At 54.8% G+C, this 17,440-nt stretch overlaps 1 protein-coding gene and 1 long non-coding RNA gene across 2 annotated transcripts; one reads left to right on the top strand and one right to left on the bottom strand.

The window, feature by feature from the left end:
• Nucleotides 1–3,006: 3,006 nt before the first annotated feature.
• Nucleotides 3,007–6,248, top strand: ZNF579 (zinc finger protein 579). The gene is made up of 2 exons (XM_030297654.1): nucleotides 3,007–3,090; nucleotides 4,123–6,248. Exon 2 carries the CDS (start codon nucleotides 4,125–4,127, stop codon nucleotides 5,817–5,819), a length of 1,695 nt encoding a protein of 564 aa, XP_030153514.1. The 5' UTR covers nucleotides 3,007–3,090; nucleotides 4,123–4,124; the 3' UTR covers nucleotides 5,820–6,248.
• Nucleotides 6,249–6,668: 420 nt separating this feature from the next.
• Nucleotides 6,669–17,440, bottom strand: LOC115502375. Its single transcript, XR_003965073.1, has 4 exons — nucleotides 17,294–17,440; nucleotides 15,148–15,285; nucleotides 8,674–8,711; nucleotides 6,669–7,503 (listed from the first exon to the last, which is right to left on the bottom strand). It is a non-coding gene; the product is annotated as an uncharacterized LOC115502375 (long non-coding RNA).

The raw sequence follows: 17,440 nt of genomic DNA, 5'->3' as shown, positions 1-17,440 counted from the left end.
CCCCTCGATATAGACTCGGAAGAATTGAAAGCGGCCATTCAAGCGAAAATATATTCTTGAACGTTCATAACAGCACTATTCACAAGAGCAAACAAAAGGTAGAAATAACCCAATGTCCATGAACAAATGGGCAGACCAACACAATGCAGTCTACCCATACAGTGGAATATTATTCAACCATAAAGAGGAAGGGCATACGGATACATGCCGCAACATAGATGAATCTGGAAAACATGCTAAGTGAAAGAAACAAGTCATAAAAGATCACGTATTGTATGACTCAGTCGATATGAAATGTCCACAGTAGGCCAAGCCATAGAGAGACAAAGCTGAACGTTGGTTGCCAGGAGCTGGGAGGAGAAAGGGCATGGAGAGTGACAGCTTCATGGATCTAGATTCCTGTTTGGGAAGATGAAAAATTCTGATACTAGATGGTAGGCACGGTTGACATCTCGATGGTGACATCGAGAATGTATTTAATGCCACTGACATTAATGCCACACCCACCCCTATATACTACCAGCTTTGGGACATTAGAGACATACCTCACTCTCCATAGGTGCCTCTAGGATCTGATTGCTTCTCCCTGCTATAAAATACCCCCTACCTGGGGTGCCTGGGTGGCTCAGTCAGTTAAGCGTCTGACTTTGGCTCAGATCACAATCTCGAGGTTTGTGAATTTGAGCCCCGAGTCAGCCCATTTCAGATTCTCTGTCTCTCTGCCCCTCCCCTGTTCGTTCTCTCTCTCTCTCAAATATAAAAAATAAAACATAGAAGGCACCCCCTTGCCCATATTTGGTAGTTATTATCTCCATGGTATTTTTAGACTTTCACTCATACATATATATCCTTTAGAAAGTAGTATTATTGACCAGATGCTTTTAAAAGTCAAGCTGTAGGCCTCTGTCGTCTCCCCCATCTCTTTCTGAGATGCAAAGACTCCTGGAGACTCGCTTAGCTTTGAAATGTTTTAGTGCCTTGCTTTACCATTCTTTAAAATGGGAGAATAACATGACCCACTCCATATGGCAAGGAGACACAACTGGGTTTGTATTTGTAAGGCGCTTACAAGGCTACACTATTATTAATTTTCATTTTATTTATTTTTCATTACCCTCCCCCTTCCATCTATTTCTTGTACCTTTACTTTCTTGAGTATGGAACACATTCACATGGTTTCAAATTCAAAAAGTACAAAAGGATAGAGTGTAGCAAGTTTCAGTTCTGAGAGTTAGACAAAGTTGCGAGTTTCCTGTCTCCTCGACCAGTTCTTCCAGATGCAAACCACTGATGAGCAGATAGTTAGAACGGGTCACAGACTGTTTTCCAGCTGCCTTCCCCCCCCTTCCCTTCACATTATCACTTGGAGCCTTTCATATTTTTACCCAGTAAGTTTCTTCATTCTGTTGTTGTTGTTGTTGTTATAATTATATTCATCTTTTTTATTAATCTGATGATGATGATGATGATGATGATGATGACACACAGCATTCCACCGGGCAGATCAGTCGTGACTTCTCGCTCAAATCCCCTACCGATGGGCATTTAGCTCATTTCCAGTCTTCTGCAGTGATGTGTAGTACTACACTCATTCCTGATACAGATTTCATTTTGCATGTTTCCAAACAGGTCTGACAGAAAAGATCCTGGAATTGTTCGCTTGTTAAGGTTGTTCCAAACTTCACTCGCCTCAGGGCGCCTGGGTGGCTCAGTAGTCGGTTAGGCATCCAACTTTGGCTCAGGTCATGATCTCATGGTTTGTGGGTTCGAGCCCCGCGTCGGGCTCCGTGCTGACAGTTCAGAGCCGGGAGCCTGCTTCAGAATCTGTATCTCCCTCTCTCTCTCTCTCTCTCTCTCTCTCTCTCTCTCTCTGCCCCTCCCCCACTCGTGCTCTATCTGTCTCTCTCTCTCAAAAACAAATAAACGTCAAATTCCATTCGCCCCAGCCGTGTACAAGAGGTTCCAGTTCCCACACTCTCGCCAACAATGTTGAGCATGTATTTCACCTTAAACCAACGGTGACTAGCTGCAGGCATACCTCCACCACGTGCCTTTTCTGCTCAGCATCAGGTATTTGAGGTGTCGTGTGGAGGCACATGTCTCTACCCTTTCCATTCGCTCATCATTCTCATCCCTAACGGTTGACTTTCCTCATGCAAGTTTCCGCTGAAACAGTGTTGCCTCCTGCAAGACCTTGAGGGTTGCTCTCACCCCTGTGTGGGATCAGCTCAGTGCCGCCTCTGTTCTCTGTGTTCCCACCAAACCCTCTTTCCTGCGACAGAGCACATTTTTCCAGGAGGGCAATTGGATCTGTGTCTGACTGCGTCCTCCTTGAGATTCCTGCAGACAGGGTCCAATGGCCTGTGTCTTTGCCACTGAAGCTCCAGCACCAAGGACAGAGCTAGCCCATAGTAGGTGCTCAGCGGATCTCGGTAGTTTAGGATGGAGTGAGTATGTGTGGCAAGGAATATGCAGAACGGACTTGGAGTAGGTGCTCAGTAAATACTGGTGTCTTGGGAGCGAACGATTATGCACAGGGCTTATCATGGAGGGGTACACTGAGGCCAGGAGAAGGGGAAGTCGCTTGCTCAGGCAGCCAAGTGATGGCTGGAATCGGGTTCTAGTCCAGAGCGCCCCCACTTTCCCTGAGGCCTCTGCCACCGCCTCATTCATCGCGGTCCCCTGGCACCCCCCTCGCCCGACACAGTGCCTGGCACAGACAGGACCTGATAAATGTGTATTTGTTGAAGCCATGAATGAATATGTGTGTCTGTTGGGGTGGGGAGGGGAGCTGGACCCGGCCTCCCAGGCCCGCAGCCCCCTCCCCGTGCAGGACCCAGGAATCCAAGCCGCCCTCCCTCCCCGCCCCCTGGGTCCCCTCGTCCTCCCGCTTCCGGCTTCCCAGCCAGTCTTTCCTCTTCGGGGCTCCGTGGAAACACCGGGTTTCCGGGGGGAAGGCTTAGGCGGTGACACCGAGCCCAGCCTCCTCCACCCCCCACCACGCTCGGGCCCTCCCTCCCTCCCTCCCCGCCACCACCGTCCGCGTTTGGCCGGCCGCAGGGAAGGAAGAAAGGAGCGAAGGAGGCGGAGGTAAGAACCCTGCGCCCAGCGATCAGGGCCGAGCCCCAGGCCCTGGGCCCAGAAATCTGTGAGGCCTCGAACTGCGGCCCCAATTCTGCTGATCAGGCCTGCTGGGGAACCGCAGGCTGGGCCCAGTGGGGAGATCGCCCCCCCCACCTCCTTGGGCACCTAGGGCTCAGGACCCCAGCAGCCTTGGTGGGGGGCAGGCGTCCAGGGGCCTGGCCCCCAGCAGCCTCCTCCCTGGAGCATTCCGGCAGTGGAGCCCCCAGTCCCCTCCTCTCCCTTGTCTTAGGAGCCCAGCCCCCTCCCTCAATCCTCTCTGCCCCTGGGACCCAGGAATCCATACCGCTTCCCACACAGGAGTGGATCCCAGCCACCTCCCGAACCTGGGGTCCCAGGCCCCGGCGCCCACCTCCCTCAGTCCCAGGAGTGTGGCCGCCCAGCCTTCTCCCGGGCTGAGAGGCTGAGGCAGCCCTCCTACTCCTGGCCTCTCCCAGACCCCGGTCTGGGTACCCACATTCCATTTCCGGGGCCTCCCAGTGTTGAATTCCACCCCCTCCACTCGGGCACCACAGGCTGGTTCCCAGCCCCTCCCAAAGCGCTCCAGCCCGGCCCCTGAGGAAGAGCGCTTGGCTCACTGTCTCCCTGTCTCCTCTCCTGTCCTCGTCTCTGGCTTGTTCCCTCTCGCTGTCTCGCCGTCTCTCCCCACCTCCACCCTGCTGAGGTTCTTCTGGTCTCTGTGTTTGCACCCTCTCTCCCCAAACCTCTTTGTTTTCTCCCCATCTCTGTCTCTGCTGGGAGTCCTCACCTCTCTCTCCTGCTGTCTCCCACCATCCTGTCTGACCGCTTCTCCTGCTGTCGGTCGTTCTGTCCCCACGTCTCTGTGTCTCTTCTGTCTTGCTGGCTCTCTCCTTTGCCTGGCTAAACAGCTGACCATCTCTGCCTCTCCGTCTGGCTCTCTGTCTCTGCTTCCCTGCCCACATCTCCCTCGATCCAACACCCTCCCCACAATGTCTCCTTGTCTCCCCTTTCTCCTTACAGGCATGGACCCGCAGCCCCCTCCACCCGCCCAGGGCAGCCCGCCTCACCGTGGCCGGGGCCGGGGCCGCGGCCGGGGCCGGGGCCGCGGCCGCGGCCGTGGCAGGGGGGGCGCTGGAGCCCCTCGGGCCCCCCTGCCCTGCCCCACCTGCGGCCGCCTCTTCCGCTTCCCCTACTACCTCTCCCGGCACCGGCTGAGCCACTCGGGCCTCCGACCCCACGCCTGCCCCCTGTGCCCCAAGGCCTTCCGCCGGCCTGCCCACCTCTCCCGCCACCTGCGTGGCCACGGGCCCCAACCCCCGCTGCGCTGCGCCGCCTGCCCCCGCACCTTCCCTGAGCCCGCCCAGCTCAGGCGCCACCTGGCCCAGGAGCACGCGGGCGGCGAGGTCGAGCTGGCCATCGAGAGGGCGGCCAAGGAGGCCGCGGAGACCAGCTGGGGCCCGCAGGACGCCAGCGCCGAGCAGCCGAGCACCGCGGCGGCGGGGGCCGCCGAGGAGGAGGAGGCCGCGTGGCCCGAGACGTGGCCGGCGGGGGAGCCGGCCACGCTGGCGGCCCCCGCGAGCTCGGAGCCCCGCGAGTCGGAGGAGGAGGAGGCCGAGGCCGGGGCGGCCGAGCTGAGGGCCGAGCTGGCGCTGGCGGCCGGGCGCCAGGAGGAGAAGCAGGTCCTGCTCCAGGCCGACTGGACGCTGCTGTGCCTCCGCTGTCGCGAAGCCTTCGCCACGAAGGGCGAGCTCAAAGCGCACCCGTGTCTGCGCCCCGAGGGCGAGCAGGAGGGGGAAGGGGGCCCGCCGCCCCGCCCCAAGCGCCACCAGTGCTCCATCTGCCTCAAGGCCTTCGCCAGGCCCTGGTCGCTGTCCCGCCACCGGCTGGTCCACTCCACCGACCGCCCCTTCGTGTGCCCGGACTGCGGCCTGGCCTTCCGCCTCGCCTCCTACCTCCGCCAGCACCGCCGCGTCCACGGCGCGCTCAGCCTCCTGGCCCCGCTGCCCCCGGCGGGCAGGAAGGACGACAAGGCCTCGGGCGGCCGGAACTCAGGGAAGGGGCCCGAGGGGGGCGAGGGGGCCGAGTGCGGGAGCGCCTCGGAGGGGGGAGAAGGCGGGCAGAACGGAGGCGACGCCGCCCCGGCCCGGCCCCCCGCCGGGGAGCCCCGCTTCTGGTGCCCCGAGTGCGGCAAGGGCTTCCGGCGCCGGGCGCACCTGCGACAGCACGGGGTGACCCACTCGGGGGCGCGCCCGTTCCAGTGCGTGCGCTGCCAGCGGGAGTTCAAGCGCCTGGCGGACCTGGCCCGCCACGCGCAGGTGCACGCGGGGGGCCCGGCCCCGCACCCCTGCCCGCGCTGCCCGCGCCGCTTCTCGCGCGCCTACAGCCTCCTGCGCCACCAACGCTGCCACCGCGCTGAGCTGGAGAGGGCCGCCGCCTTGCAGGCGCTCCAGGCCCAGGCCCCGCCGTCGCCCCCGCCGCCCCCGCCGCCGCCGCCGCCAGCCGGGCAGGAGGACGAGGAAGGGCTCCCGCTGCCCGTCGCACACATCAAGGAAGAGCCGCCCTCCCCGGGGTCCCCACCCCAGTCGCCGCCACCGGCTCCCCCTGTCTTCCTCAGCGCCTCCTGTTTCGACAGCCAGGACCATTCGGCCTTCCAGATGGAGGAGGAAGAGCTCGACAGCAAGGCTCACCTGCGCGGGTCGGGCGGCCTGGCCTCCTGACCTTCACACCCACTCTCGGCCGCTCCATTTGGCTCCCGGTTTGCCAGACGGAGGAGGGAAGTCCAAGAGCAGGCGCCTCCTCCGTCTCCCCACCCGTCCCCTTCCAGCCCTCAACACTAAGGAGGGTGGGCCCTGGACCGCCCCTCCCTCCCCATCGCCCACCCCCAGGCCCCCCCGACCCTGGTTAGGAACTGCTTGCGCCAGCAGGCCTCTGAAGGCAGGACTGCTCGGAAAAAAGGAGGCGGAGAATATTGGCCAGAGATATGGAGACTGGGGGTGGGGGGGGATCCCCTGCCTGGCTGTCCCCCATGATACACACTGGACACCGTCACCTCTTCGGAACTGCCGACGCTGGGGGTCCCCAGTGAGCAAAGGTCCACCCCTGTCCCTTTGTCTGTCTGTGAATAAATGTGAGTTCGTGAAACAGGAGAGAGTGAGGCTGTCTGTGGTGGGGGGGGGGGCTGCAGGGGGGGCGCCTAGGGTGAGCTGGGATTCCTCCAGCAGACCCTGAGCTTGGGTTCCAAGCAGGAAGGATCCAGATACTCACATCAGGGACTGGGAGGGAGGGGCTCAGCCAGCAAGAGACTCAGGAGGAGAAACGGGAGTGAGACAACCCAGGTTACCATCCGTCCAGGCATCTTTGGGGAGCCCCAGGCACCCCCCCCCCGCCTTGTGTAATCTCTGCATGTATTCCTTTTTTATTTTATTTTATTTACTTATTTTGAGAGTGACGGAGACAGCACTGGGGGGGGGGAGGGGCAGAGAGAAAGAGGGAGAGAGAGAATCCCAAGCAGTCTCCACACTGCCAGCACAGAGCCCAACAGGGACGCAAACTCAGAAACCGTGAGATCACGACCTGAGCGGAAACCGAGAGTCAGACGTCTAACCGACTGAGCCACCCAGGCACCCCCTCTTCGTGCGTTCCTTCAGCAAACATCTGGCAGACACAACGATGGGCCCCTGGGGGTGCTGGAGAGGAGAAAACCAGTGCCCCCACTATGAGGAGCTGGGATTCTAGATCTGCACCACCCAATAGAGTTTAGCCACCAGCCACACGTGGCTGTTTCTATTTAGATTTAGAACAAGTAAATACATTTGAAATAAAACAGTTAAGAACGGATACAAGTTCAGTTCCTCGGTGTTCAGGAGCCCCGTGTGGCGGGCGGCTGGGTCTGCCCTGTTGGACAGCACAGATCTAGAACATTCTATCATTGCAAGAAGTTGTCTCGGGACAGAGCTGGTCCAGATAATTAACCGATCTGCTGTAGAGCACCAGATATCAGTAAGGGTTTCTGAGAAAACCACGTGGCGCTGTGATGAGTGAGCATCTCACCCTCTGGTGAGATGACCTTTGACCTGAATGAAGAACCCGGTGGAGGGAACAGCAGGGACAAATGCTGTGAGGTGGGTTGGTGCTGCATGTTTGAGAAACCACAAGGAATTGGGGGTGGGGGGGGAAGTGTCATTTTCTGCAAACTTTCTAATGTTTCCCCCCCCCCCACACACACACACATACCCATTTGTTTGGGTCTTAAGGAGTAGAGGGGGAAGGGTGTGTCCAAGCCAGTCTTCTTTAAACCCCTTCCCTTTCCTTCTGTTGACATCCTGCCTTCCTCCAGCACCTTCAGTGGCTCTCTCTTGCCCTTTGCAAACAATGACATCGACCACTTAGGCATCTTTATGCCTGTAAGGCCAGGAAAAGAGGGGTGAGATCATCCTGGTTTTCCAGGGCAACAAACGGAGGCTTTGGGAGGGAAGGTCATGCCCTGGTGTGATGGAAACACCAGGCAGGAGCAGGCAGGAGGGAGGGAAGCCAGAAGGATGGAGGGTGAGGGTCTAGGAAGGGAGATAACTGACTCAGAGCTGTGCAGAATTCCCCCCTTGTGAAAGATTTAACACAGCTTGGCTGAGCCCTTGGAACAGTGCCTGGCACATAGTAGGCATTCAACAAAGGTCATCTGTTTGATTGTCACTGCACCACCCAGGCCTGGATGCTAGGAGCAGAGTGATGAGTGAGACCACCTGGGCACCAGCCTCATGGAACTGAAGACCAGCAGACGACGTGGACAATAATGAAATATTGGCACAAATAAATTAGGGTTTCCAAAGGAGACAGTTCTCCAACACACTAGATCCTGCAACTAAGCCTCAGGTGTGAACATCTGGGGAGCTGGGGTGTGTGTTCATGACATCGAAGCTACTTCCCTCCCCAGGAACCTTCAGCGACTCCCTATTACCGCATCCAAACAGGGGCTACCATTTAGCGAGCACCTACAAGGGCTAGACACCTTTTCAGCACAACCCCACTGATACAGCTCATTGACGGAGGGGGTTACATAGCCCACTTTACAGAAGAGGCAAACAGGATTAAAGTGAAGTCATTTGTCCTACTTTGGAAATCACCACCATGAATTGAGTCCTTTGTATTCAACGGGGTACTTTGTGGAAAAGGCTGAAAAACAGCGGTTGCCACCAGGGAGGGAAGTCATTGCTGTCGTTGCTTTGTTATTTTCCCAGGCTGCTATAGACACGATCTCAGGGAATCCTCACCACTCCATTGGGAATTAGGAAACATCCTTACCCTTTTCTAGGGGCAAAACAACATTCAGAGAGGGGAGTCCCTCGTCCAAAATCTCATAGCTAGGAAATAGCGGGCACGGAATTTGAACCCAGGCTGGACCAGCTCTACACCCTGAACACCCTTAACCAGGCCGACATAACCCTTAGGATCAGCGCCCAGGCACACGATCCCCTCCTTACATGCTTCCCGGTCTCCAGGCCCCAAGGCATCATACCCCCACCCCTCCATGGGTTTGCCCACCACCCTCCTCCTCTCCCCCCCATCCCCACTTACTCTGCCTTGAGGATCTGCTGTATTGGAGAGAAACATTCCTAGAAGAAAATACAGAATTTAGGGTGAGAAAAGTTCCCTAAAGCTGAAGCCCAGGCCTCCCACTTTGCAGACGAGAAAACTGATATGTGGGACACGCACAGAAAATGATACAACACGCGCATGGTTACTGTTCTTGGGGGGTGATACTACTGCTGTTCATGAATCAAACCCTGCAGGCTACTCGTTCCTTGCGCTGAGCAGTTTGCACACGTGACCTCAATCACGTGTGTTCATAATCATACAAACACATTTCTTGGGTATTTACCCTACGTCTCATTTAATCTTTAACACCATCAATAGGTACACACTGTTATGGGCTCCAATTTTTTTCTTTTTAATTTTTTAAATGTTTATTTTTGAGAGAGAGAGAGAGAGAGAGAGAGAGAGAGACAGAGGGCGAGCAGGGGAGGGGCAGAGAGAGAGGGAGACAACAGAATCCGAAGCAGGTTCCAGGCTCTGAGCCATCAGCACAGAGCCCTACGCAGGGCTCAAACCCAGGAACTGAGAGATCACGACCTGAGCCGAAGCCAGACGCTCTCCAATTTTTTTTTTCTTAAACAGCTTTATTGAGATATCTTCCCCCCCTCCCCCACCGCATAGAATTTGCTCATTTTAAGTGCACAACTCAACGACTTTTCGTAAGTTTAGAGGATTGTGCAACTATCACCAAAATCAAATGATAGAGCATATCCAGCATCCCCAAAAGATCTCCTGTGCCCGGTAACAGGCACTTCCCAGCCCCACTCCCAGCCCCAGGCAACCACGAATCTACTTTCTGTCTTAACAGATTCGCCTTTCCTGGGCAGTTCCGATCAATGGATCATACAATAGGTGGCCTCCCATGTCTGCCTTCTTTCACTCAGCATACTGTCTTTACGGTTCGTCCACACTCCACATTTTACCAGTACTTCATTCTCTTTATGGCTGAGTAACGTCCCCTTGCAGGGCATATCGCATTGTGTTCGGCCATTCATCTGCTGATGGACACCCGGGTCGTGTCTGCTCTTCGCCTGTTATGAATAGTCCCACTGAGAACACATGGGACGACCCTTCCTGCGGACATGGGTTTTGTTCTCTTGGGCACGCTCCCAGGAGCAGAATTGTTAGGCTGTGTGAAAAGCTCATGATACACTTTTTAAGAAACTGTCAGAACTGTTTCCCAAAGCGGCCACACCACTTACATCCCATCAGGGAGATATGAGGGTTCCCCATGGGGGCTCCATTATCCGGAGAAGGAAGCTCCGTGAACTGACACGCCCGGGGTCTCTTGGCTGGTAAGAGCAGATCTGGGTACATCCCCAAGCATTGCAATGACAAGGCCTGGGCTCTTAGCCCTTATACAAAGATTCATTCTTACCCTGCTCATTCGTTCATTCATTCATTCATCCTAAAACTCTTTTTTAAATATTTATTTATTCTGGGGGAAGAGAGAGAGGGCGGGGAGGGGCAGAGAGAGAGAGAGAGAGAGAGGGATATGGAGAATCTGAAGCAAACTCATGCTGTCAGCGCAGAGCCTGACGCGGGGATAGAACCCTTGAACGGAGGGATCATGACCTGAGCAAAGTCGGATACTTAACCGACTGGGCCACCCAGGTGCCCCCATCTTAACACTCTTGGCTCTGTGCAAAGTACCGGGGTCTAGGTGGGGAAAACATCAGACAAGGTTACGTTTTGGCCAGAAGCACAGATTGACCAATACACGTAGGTCACGGATTCAGCGGGTATTTACCGAGCCCCCACTATGTGCTGGGCACTGTCCTAGGTGCTGATCACTCCCTGGTTAATGAAACCGACCCAAATCCCTTCCCACATGGGGCTTCCATGGTAGTGGCAGGAGACAGACACAAAGCCAAACAAAGAAGGTAAACTATACAAAACATCTTAGTGGGCACCTGGGTGGCTCTGTCGGTGAAGAATCCAACTATGGGTTTCAGCTCAGGTCATGATCTGGCAGCTCATGAGATCAAGCCCCACGTCAGGCTCTGTCCTGACTGTGCAGGACCTGCTTGGGATTCCCTTCCTCCCTCTCTCGGGCGCTCTCCCTCTCTCTCTCAAAATAAATATAGAAGCTTTTTTAAAATTAAAAAAAAAAAACATCTTAGGAGGCGACACATGGTGTGGAGCAAGGTGTGGGACGGGGGAGGCATTGGAGCAGGGACTGAAGGAGATAAGTCCCAGGAAGGGGCACAGCTGGTGCAAAGGCTCTAGGCAGGAAGGTGACTGATGTGTTCAGGGAGCACAGAGGCCACCAGGAAGGAGAGAGAAGGAGGGAGACAGGGGGAAGAAATCAGGGAGAATCGGGGGGTCCAGATCTGGTAGAGAAACCATGAAGAGTCTGATTTCTACTCCACGTGACATGGAAAGAGAACCCTGGGGAGTGGGGATCATGTGGAGGCTGGCACAAGTTAATATTGGGAAAAAAATTTTAATTTTTTTTAATGTTTATTTATTTATTTTTTATTTTTTTCAACGTTTTATTTTATTTTTGGGACAGAGAGACAGAGCATGAACGGGGGAGGGGCAGAGAGAGAGGGAGACACAGAATCGGAAACAGGCTCCAGGCTCCGAGCCATCAGCCCAGAGCCCGACACGGGGCTCGAACTCACGGACCGCGAGATCGTGACCTGGCTGAAGTCGGACGCTTAACCGACTGCGCCACCCAGGCGCCCCAATGTTTATTTATTTTTGAGAGGGAGACAGAGAGAGAGAGCATGAGAAGGGAGGGGCAGAGAGAGACACACACACACACACACAAACACAGAATCCGAAGGAGGCTCCAGGCTCTGAGCTGTCAGCACTAGAGCCTGATGTGAGGCTTCAACTGGTGAACCGTGAGATCATGATCTGAGCTGAAGTTGGATGCTTAACTGACTGAGCCACTCAGGCGCCCTTGAAAAAAAATTTTGTTTTAAACTAAACTCTATGCCTATATAGAGCTCAAACTCAGGACCCTGTTATTAAGTGTCAGATGCTTCACCGACAGCCAGCCAGGTGCTCCAACATTTGAAAATCTTAAAACACATAGAAAATGGAAAAAATTGGGTGCTTGAGGGGCGCCTGGGTGGCGCAGTCGGTTAAGCGTCCGACTTCAGCCAGGTCACGATCTCGCGGTCCGTGAGTTCGAGCCCCGCGTCGGGCTCTGGGCTGATGGCTCAGAGCCTGGAGCCTGTTTCCGATTCTGTGTCTCCCTCTCTCTCTGCCCCTCCCCCGTTCATGCTCTGTCTCTCTCTGTCCCAAAAATAAATAAACGTTGAAAGAAAAAAAAATTAAAAAAAAAAATTGGGTGCTTGGGCGGCTCAGTCGGTGGAGAGTCTGATTTTTGATTTTGGCTCAGGTCATGATCCCAGGGTCATGGGATCAAGCCCTGCACTGGATTCTGTGCTGAGTACGGAGTCTGCTTAGGATTCTCTCTCCCCCTGCCCCTCTCCCCTGCTTGCTCACACTGTCTCTAAAATAAATAAAATGAAAAAAAAAAGTGGAAAGAATTAGAAAGTAAATACATACACTAACCCAAGAGAGTCTACAATGAGCATTTTGCTCTATTTGCTTCATGTCCTATCCATCTATCCTTTTCATTTGTCCGTCCAGCAATCTATCCAACATTCATCTTTTTAAAATTTAATACACTTTCCTTTGGTGAGCAGTTTTACGTTTCCAGAAAAATTGAGCGGAAATTACAGACAGATCCCATATATCTGCCTTAAAAAAAAATCATTTCAAAGCAATTTGCAAATATTAGTTCATATCACCCCCTAAACACTGCCGCGGGCATGCATATTGTAACAAGATATCAAATATTTGTTTAAGCTTCTTGTCCTTGGTAAAAATTTTTTTTCAACTTTTTTTTTAATTTATTTTTGGGACAGAGAGAGACAGAGCATGAACGGGCGAGGGGCAGAGAGAGAGGGAGACACAGAATCAGAAACAGGCTCCAGGCTCTGAGCCATCAGCCCAGAGCCCGACGCGGGGCTCGAACTCACGGACCGCGAGAATCGTGACCTGGCTGAAGTCGGACGCTTAACCGACTGCGCCACCCAGGCGCCCCAGTCCTTGGTAAAATTTAAATACGGTGAAATGCATGCATTTTCCGTGTTACCATTTGATAAATGTTGGGGAATACGTACCCCCTGAACGGCACAGACTCCTCTCCTGATTTAACAGATTCCCTCTGGCTTCTGTTTGGAGAATTAACTAGTGAAGAGGGGGGCAAAGGTTCTCTTAAGCCCACCTGATTTGCGTTTTAAATAAGCTTTCCTTGGGGCACCTGGGTGGCTCAGTCCGTTAAGCTTCCGACTTCGGCTCAGGTCATGATCTCACGGTTTGTGGGTTCGAGCCCCACGTCAGGCTCTGTGCTGACAGCTCGGAGCCTGGCGCCTGCTTCGGATTCTGTGTCTCCCTCTCTGTCTGCCCCTCCCCTGCTCATGTTCTGTCTCCCATCACTCTTTCTCAAAAATAAATAAATAACATTAAAAATAAATAACCTTTTCTTTTTAGAACAGTTTTCGGTTTACAGAGAATTTGCAGTGACAGTCCGGGGACTTTTCATGTGTCCCCGAGTCAGGGCCCCCTCGCGCTACCCTCTCCCGTTACCACAGCGCATCTCTCAAAACCCAGGAACCAAAGCCACTAGACTGCTGTCAACCAAACGCGAGGCGTTACTCAGATTTAGCTCATTTTCCCTTGATGCCCCTTTTCTGTTCCAGGACCCCACCCGGGGTACCGCCCGGCCTCTGTCATGCCTTCTCAAGTCTCCGCTGGTCTGTGATCATTTCCCAAACTTGCCTTGGGTTTTGAGGACTTTGACCGCTTTGGGGCGACCTGGGGAGAAACCCGAAGCCAGCCGGCGAAGTGCTTTTCTGAGCACGTCCTCTCAGAGGGGGCGGTGTGGGGGGAGGGGGAGCACGTGGATCCACTTGACTGACCACGGATGGTGCCGCCCTGGTCACCTGGCAGACAGGGACGTGTGCTGATTGCCAGGTGTCTTCACTGTAAAGCGACCCCTCCCCCTTTCACTCCGCACAGGTCATGGAGCACAGCCCACATGGAGGGGAGGGGAGGGGAGGGGAGGGAGAAGCGTCCAGATACAGTTTTGAAGACTGTTCTGTCTCCTTCCCCTATTTATGTATTTACTTACTTATTTGTATCCATATGCACTCAGGGACGTTTATGCTTACACTCCCATACAATGTTATTTATTTCATATAAATGTATATTATGGTCCCACACAACATTGAGATCCACCTGTATCAGTGCCATCGAGAGAGAGTAAAGCAGGGCCGCCTGGAGGGGCTCAGTCGGTTGAGCTTCCGACTTGGGCTCAGGTCATGATCTCATGGCTCGTGGGTTCGGGCCCCGCGTCTGGTTCCGTGCTGACGGCTCAGAGCCCGGAGCCTGCTTCCGATTCTGTGTCTCCCTCTCTCTCTCAGAAATAAACAAACATTTAAAAGAGAGAGAGAAAGAATAAGGCGGTGCTGCTGGAGAAGCAGGGGCTTCTGGCTCAAGCTGTGACTTTGGCTCGGTGGTCCTGGAGGGCTTCCGAGGAGGGGCACTTTGAGATGTGGGCCATAGGAGCCAGGGGACCCAGCACATGAGTCGGAGCAGGGACGCCCTCCCCTTGCAGAGGGGCTCTGAGGCTCCCAGGCTCCAAGCCGCCGACCCACAGGCATCCAGGACCGTGGAGGCTCTGCCTTCCTCCGGGCACCAAGCCCACGGTGGGCGGTTTCCATTGCCTGCTCCCGGCCTCCTGGGGGGCGGTTTGGAATTCAGCCCCAGAGGCCAAGTCCGGGCTCTTCCTGGGCCCCTTATCTCACCACGCTCAGCACTGTGCCTGGCACAGACCTGCGCCACATACAAATTTGCTGCCACTCGCCCAGCTTCCCGAGCCCCGGCCGCCCTCCTTTCCCACCGCTGGGGCTGTGCCCAACTTGTGCCCTCCTCCCGACTCAGCTCTGTTGTCTCAAGGAGGTGGGGGGGGGCGGGGGGAAGAGAGGCGTTGCCGGCACCAGACGTGGAGCCAGGGAGAGAGAAGTGACCCACCCAAGGTCACCGGGGGGGGGGGGGGTGCCAGAGAGAGAAAGCGAGTCCTCCCAGACTGGCTGCCTCCAGACTTCTAGTATCAGAGTAACAATTGTAGCTACTATTTACTATCACGCCCATTCTCCAGTGCACTGGCTGCTTTTTTCCCCGGAACAGCTCTGCAGGCTCGCGGCCCCTGCCAGCCTTCCCATCTCACGGCCTCGGATGGACACTTCTCTTTGCCTGGGATGACTCCCTTGTCTTTCCCTTTATGCTTCCCCTAGGAGGCCCTCCCTACCTCCTCCCATCTCCACCGATCCTATCCCTCGTTGTAGGGCAGAATTCTCAGATGGCTCCCAAGATTCCTGCTCCCCGCCCCCCCCCCACCCCGGGGCACACACGCCTCCTCCCCAAGCTCACATAGGTCCTGCTGTGAAGGGGACACTGCACGTGGCGTTAAGATTCCAAATCAGACAACGTGAATGCACCTGGAGGGCGTTATGCTCCGTGAAATAAGTCAGGCAGAGCAAGACAGGTGATGGCACTCATACGTGGGACCTAAAAAAACAAAACAGAACAGAACAGAAACAGACTCATGAATACAGAGAAGAAACCGCTGGCTGCCAGGGGGCAGGGCGGCGGAGGGACGGGAGAAATAGATAAAAGGAATAAGAGGTACAAACAGATAAAAGTCACAAGGATGAACGGGGCACCTGGGTGGCTCAGTCAGTTAAGCGTCTGACTTCAGCTCAGGTCATGATCTCATGGTTCATGGGTTTGAGCCCTGCATCAGGGTGCAGAGGCTGCTTGGGATTCTCTCCCTTCTCTGTGCCCCTCCCCCACTTGCTCTCTCTCTCCTTCAAAATAAATAAACTTAAAAAAGAAAGAAAGCTAGGGAGATGATCTTTGGTGGGCCTGGCCTAATCAGCCGACCCCATAAAACGGATGGAGAAAAGATTCAGAGCGTGAGGGGGAATTCAACAAGAGGGAGATGCTCCGTTCCTAGCTTTGAGGGAGGAGGGGATGCCACCCCAGGGAATGCAAGCATCCTCCGAGAACTGAGAGTGGATTCTGCCCAACAAGCAGCAAGGAAATGAGACTCTCACAGTTTTCCCTGAGCAGAGAACCTAGTCATTGGTGCCTCAGCTTCCTTTTTTTAAAAAATTTTAAAAAGATTTATTTACTTCTGAGAGAGTCGGAGAGCCACCAGGTGAGGTGCAGAGAGAGAGGGAAACATAGAACTTAAAGCAGGCTCCAGGCTCTGAGCGGTCAGCACAGAGCCCAATGCAGGGCTCGAACCCACTAACCACAAGATCATGACCTGAGCCACCCAGGCGCCCCCTGGTGCCTCGGCTTCTGACTCACAGGCGCTGGGAGCTGATAGGGAGGGGGTTGGTTCTTTGAAACTGCTACGTTTGTGGTCATTTGCTACACAGCAGAGCCAACAAATGTGATCTGTTTTGTTCCCTTGATGGTACTCACTGTCTAAAGTCGGTGGGTTTAATTGTTTAATTGTTTCAAATACGTCCATCTGGCTGTAGTAGTTTGCCGGAGCCGCTGCAACAAAGCATCGCAAGCCAGGTGGCTTCAAACGACAGAAATGTATCCTCTCTCACCGTTGCGGAAGTTAGAAGTCCAAGAGGGAGCAAGGCTGAGTTCCCTCTGAAACCCGCAGGGAGATCCTTCCTCGCCTCTGCCTGGCTCCTGGTGGCTTGCCAGCCATCTGTGGCTTGTAGACTCATCACTTTTGTACCCCACCTGCAGCTCCACGTGCCGGTGGCCTCACATGACCGTCTTCCCACCGTGTTCTGGGGGGAAATCGTGGAGGAAACCGCCCGACTCCCTTATGACCTCCCCTTAACGAACTGCACCCTTGGTGATCCTATTTGCAAATGTGGTCACTTTCCAAGGTACTGGGGGCTCAACCACGTGTTTTTGTTTTGTTTTGTTTTGTTTTGTTTTGTTTTGGTGGGGGGCACAATTTGATCCCCAGCGCCAGCCCTGTCCGCATGTGCAGTCTACCAGCGTGCAGCTCTTGGCTGCGTATCACTGGCTTTCTAGAGCCTAGGGTATCGCCTGGCGCAAAGCAGGTGCTTAAGTTTATTGTTGTTCTTTGGTACATCATCTGACGAACTATTTCTCAGCGACTCTCTCCACATCTTTTGGGTGAGGATAAGGCCACCACCCTCACTGTTTTCTCCTCATTTACTAATTCGTTTGGTTTACAAATTGGCCACCCACCACCCCTCGCTAGAATGTAAAGGTGCCCGTGTGGCTCATCACTGGGTCCCCGGCACCCAGCACAGTGCCTGACACACAGTAGATACACAGCAAATAGCTGTTCGACAAATGACCTGAGGCTGTAACTCACCTCACCCCCACTTTGCAGAGGGGGAAACTGAGGCTTAGAAAGGGGACGTGAGTTGCTCAAGGTCACTGTCACTGCCAAACTGGCGGCAGACCTTACTGTCACCTGCCCCCTACCTTCCAATCACCTTCCACCAGTGATGCTTCCCGTTGGCTGAGCCTGAGCAGAAGCCCACCTGGTCCGGTCAGAAGGGCTCACCTGGACAGAGAGGAGACAGGTGGACGGAGGGCAGGTAGCCGGCACACGCGATCGCCTTCTGTGGGAGAATCTGTCAGGAACGATACACCCGCAGGAGGAGTCCTCAGGCGTGGGGCTCCCACGTTCACTCAGGTCTTTCACCCCACT

Source organism: Lynx canadensis, chromosome E2 (assembly GCF_007474595.2).
Source record: "Lynx canadensis isolate LIC74 chromosome E2, mLynCan4.pri.v2, whole genome shotgun sequence".
Classification (NCBI taxonomy): domain Eukaryota; kingdom Metazoa; phylum Chordata; class Mammalia; order Carnivora; family Felidae; genus Lynx; species Lynx canadensis.
The sequence above is the reverse complement of the archived record's forward strand: the minus strand, read 5'-3'. Positions and strand labels throughout refer to the sequence as shown.

Coding starts and splice junctions, on each gene's coding strand:
- ZNF579 (XM_030297654.1), top strand. CDS start 4,125: ATGGACCCGCAGCCCCCTCCACCCGCCCAGGGCAGCCCGCCTCACCGT.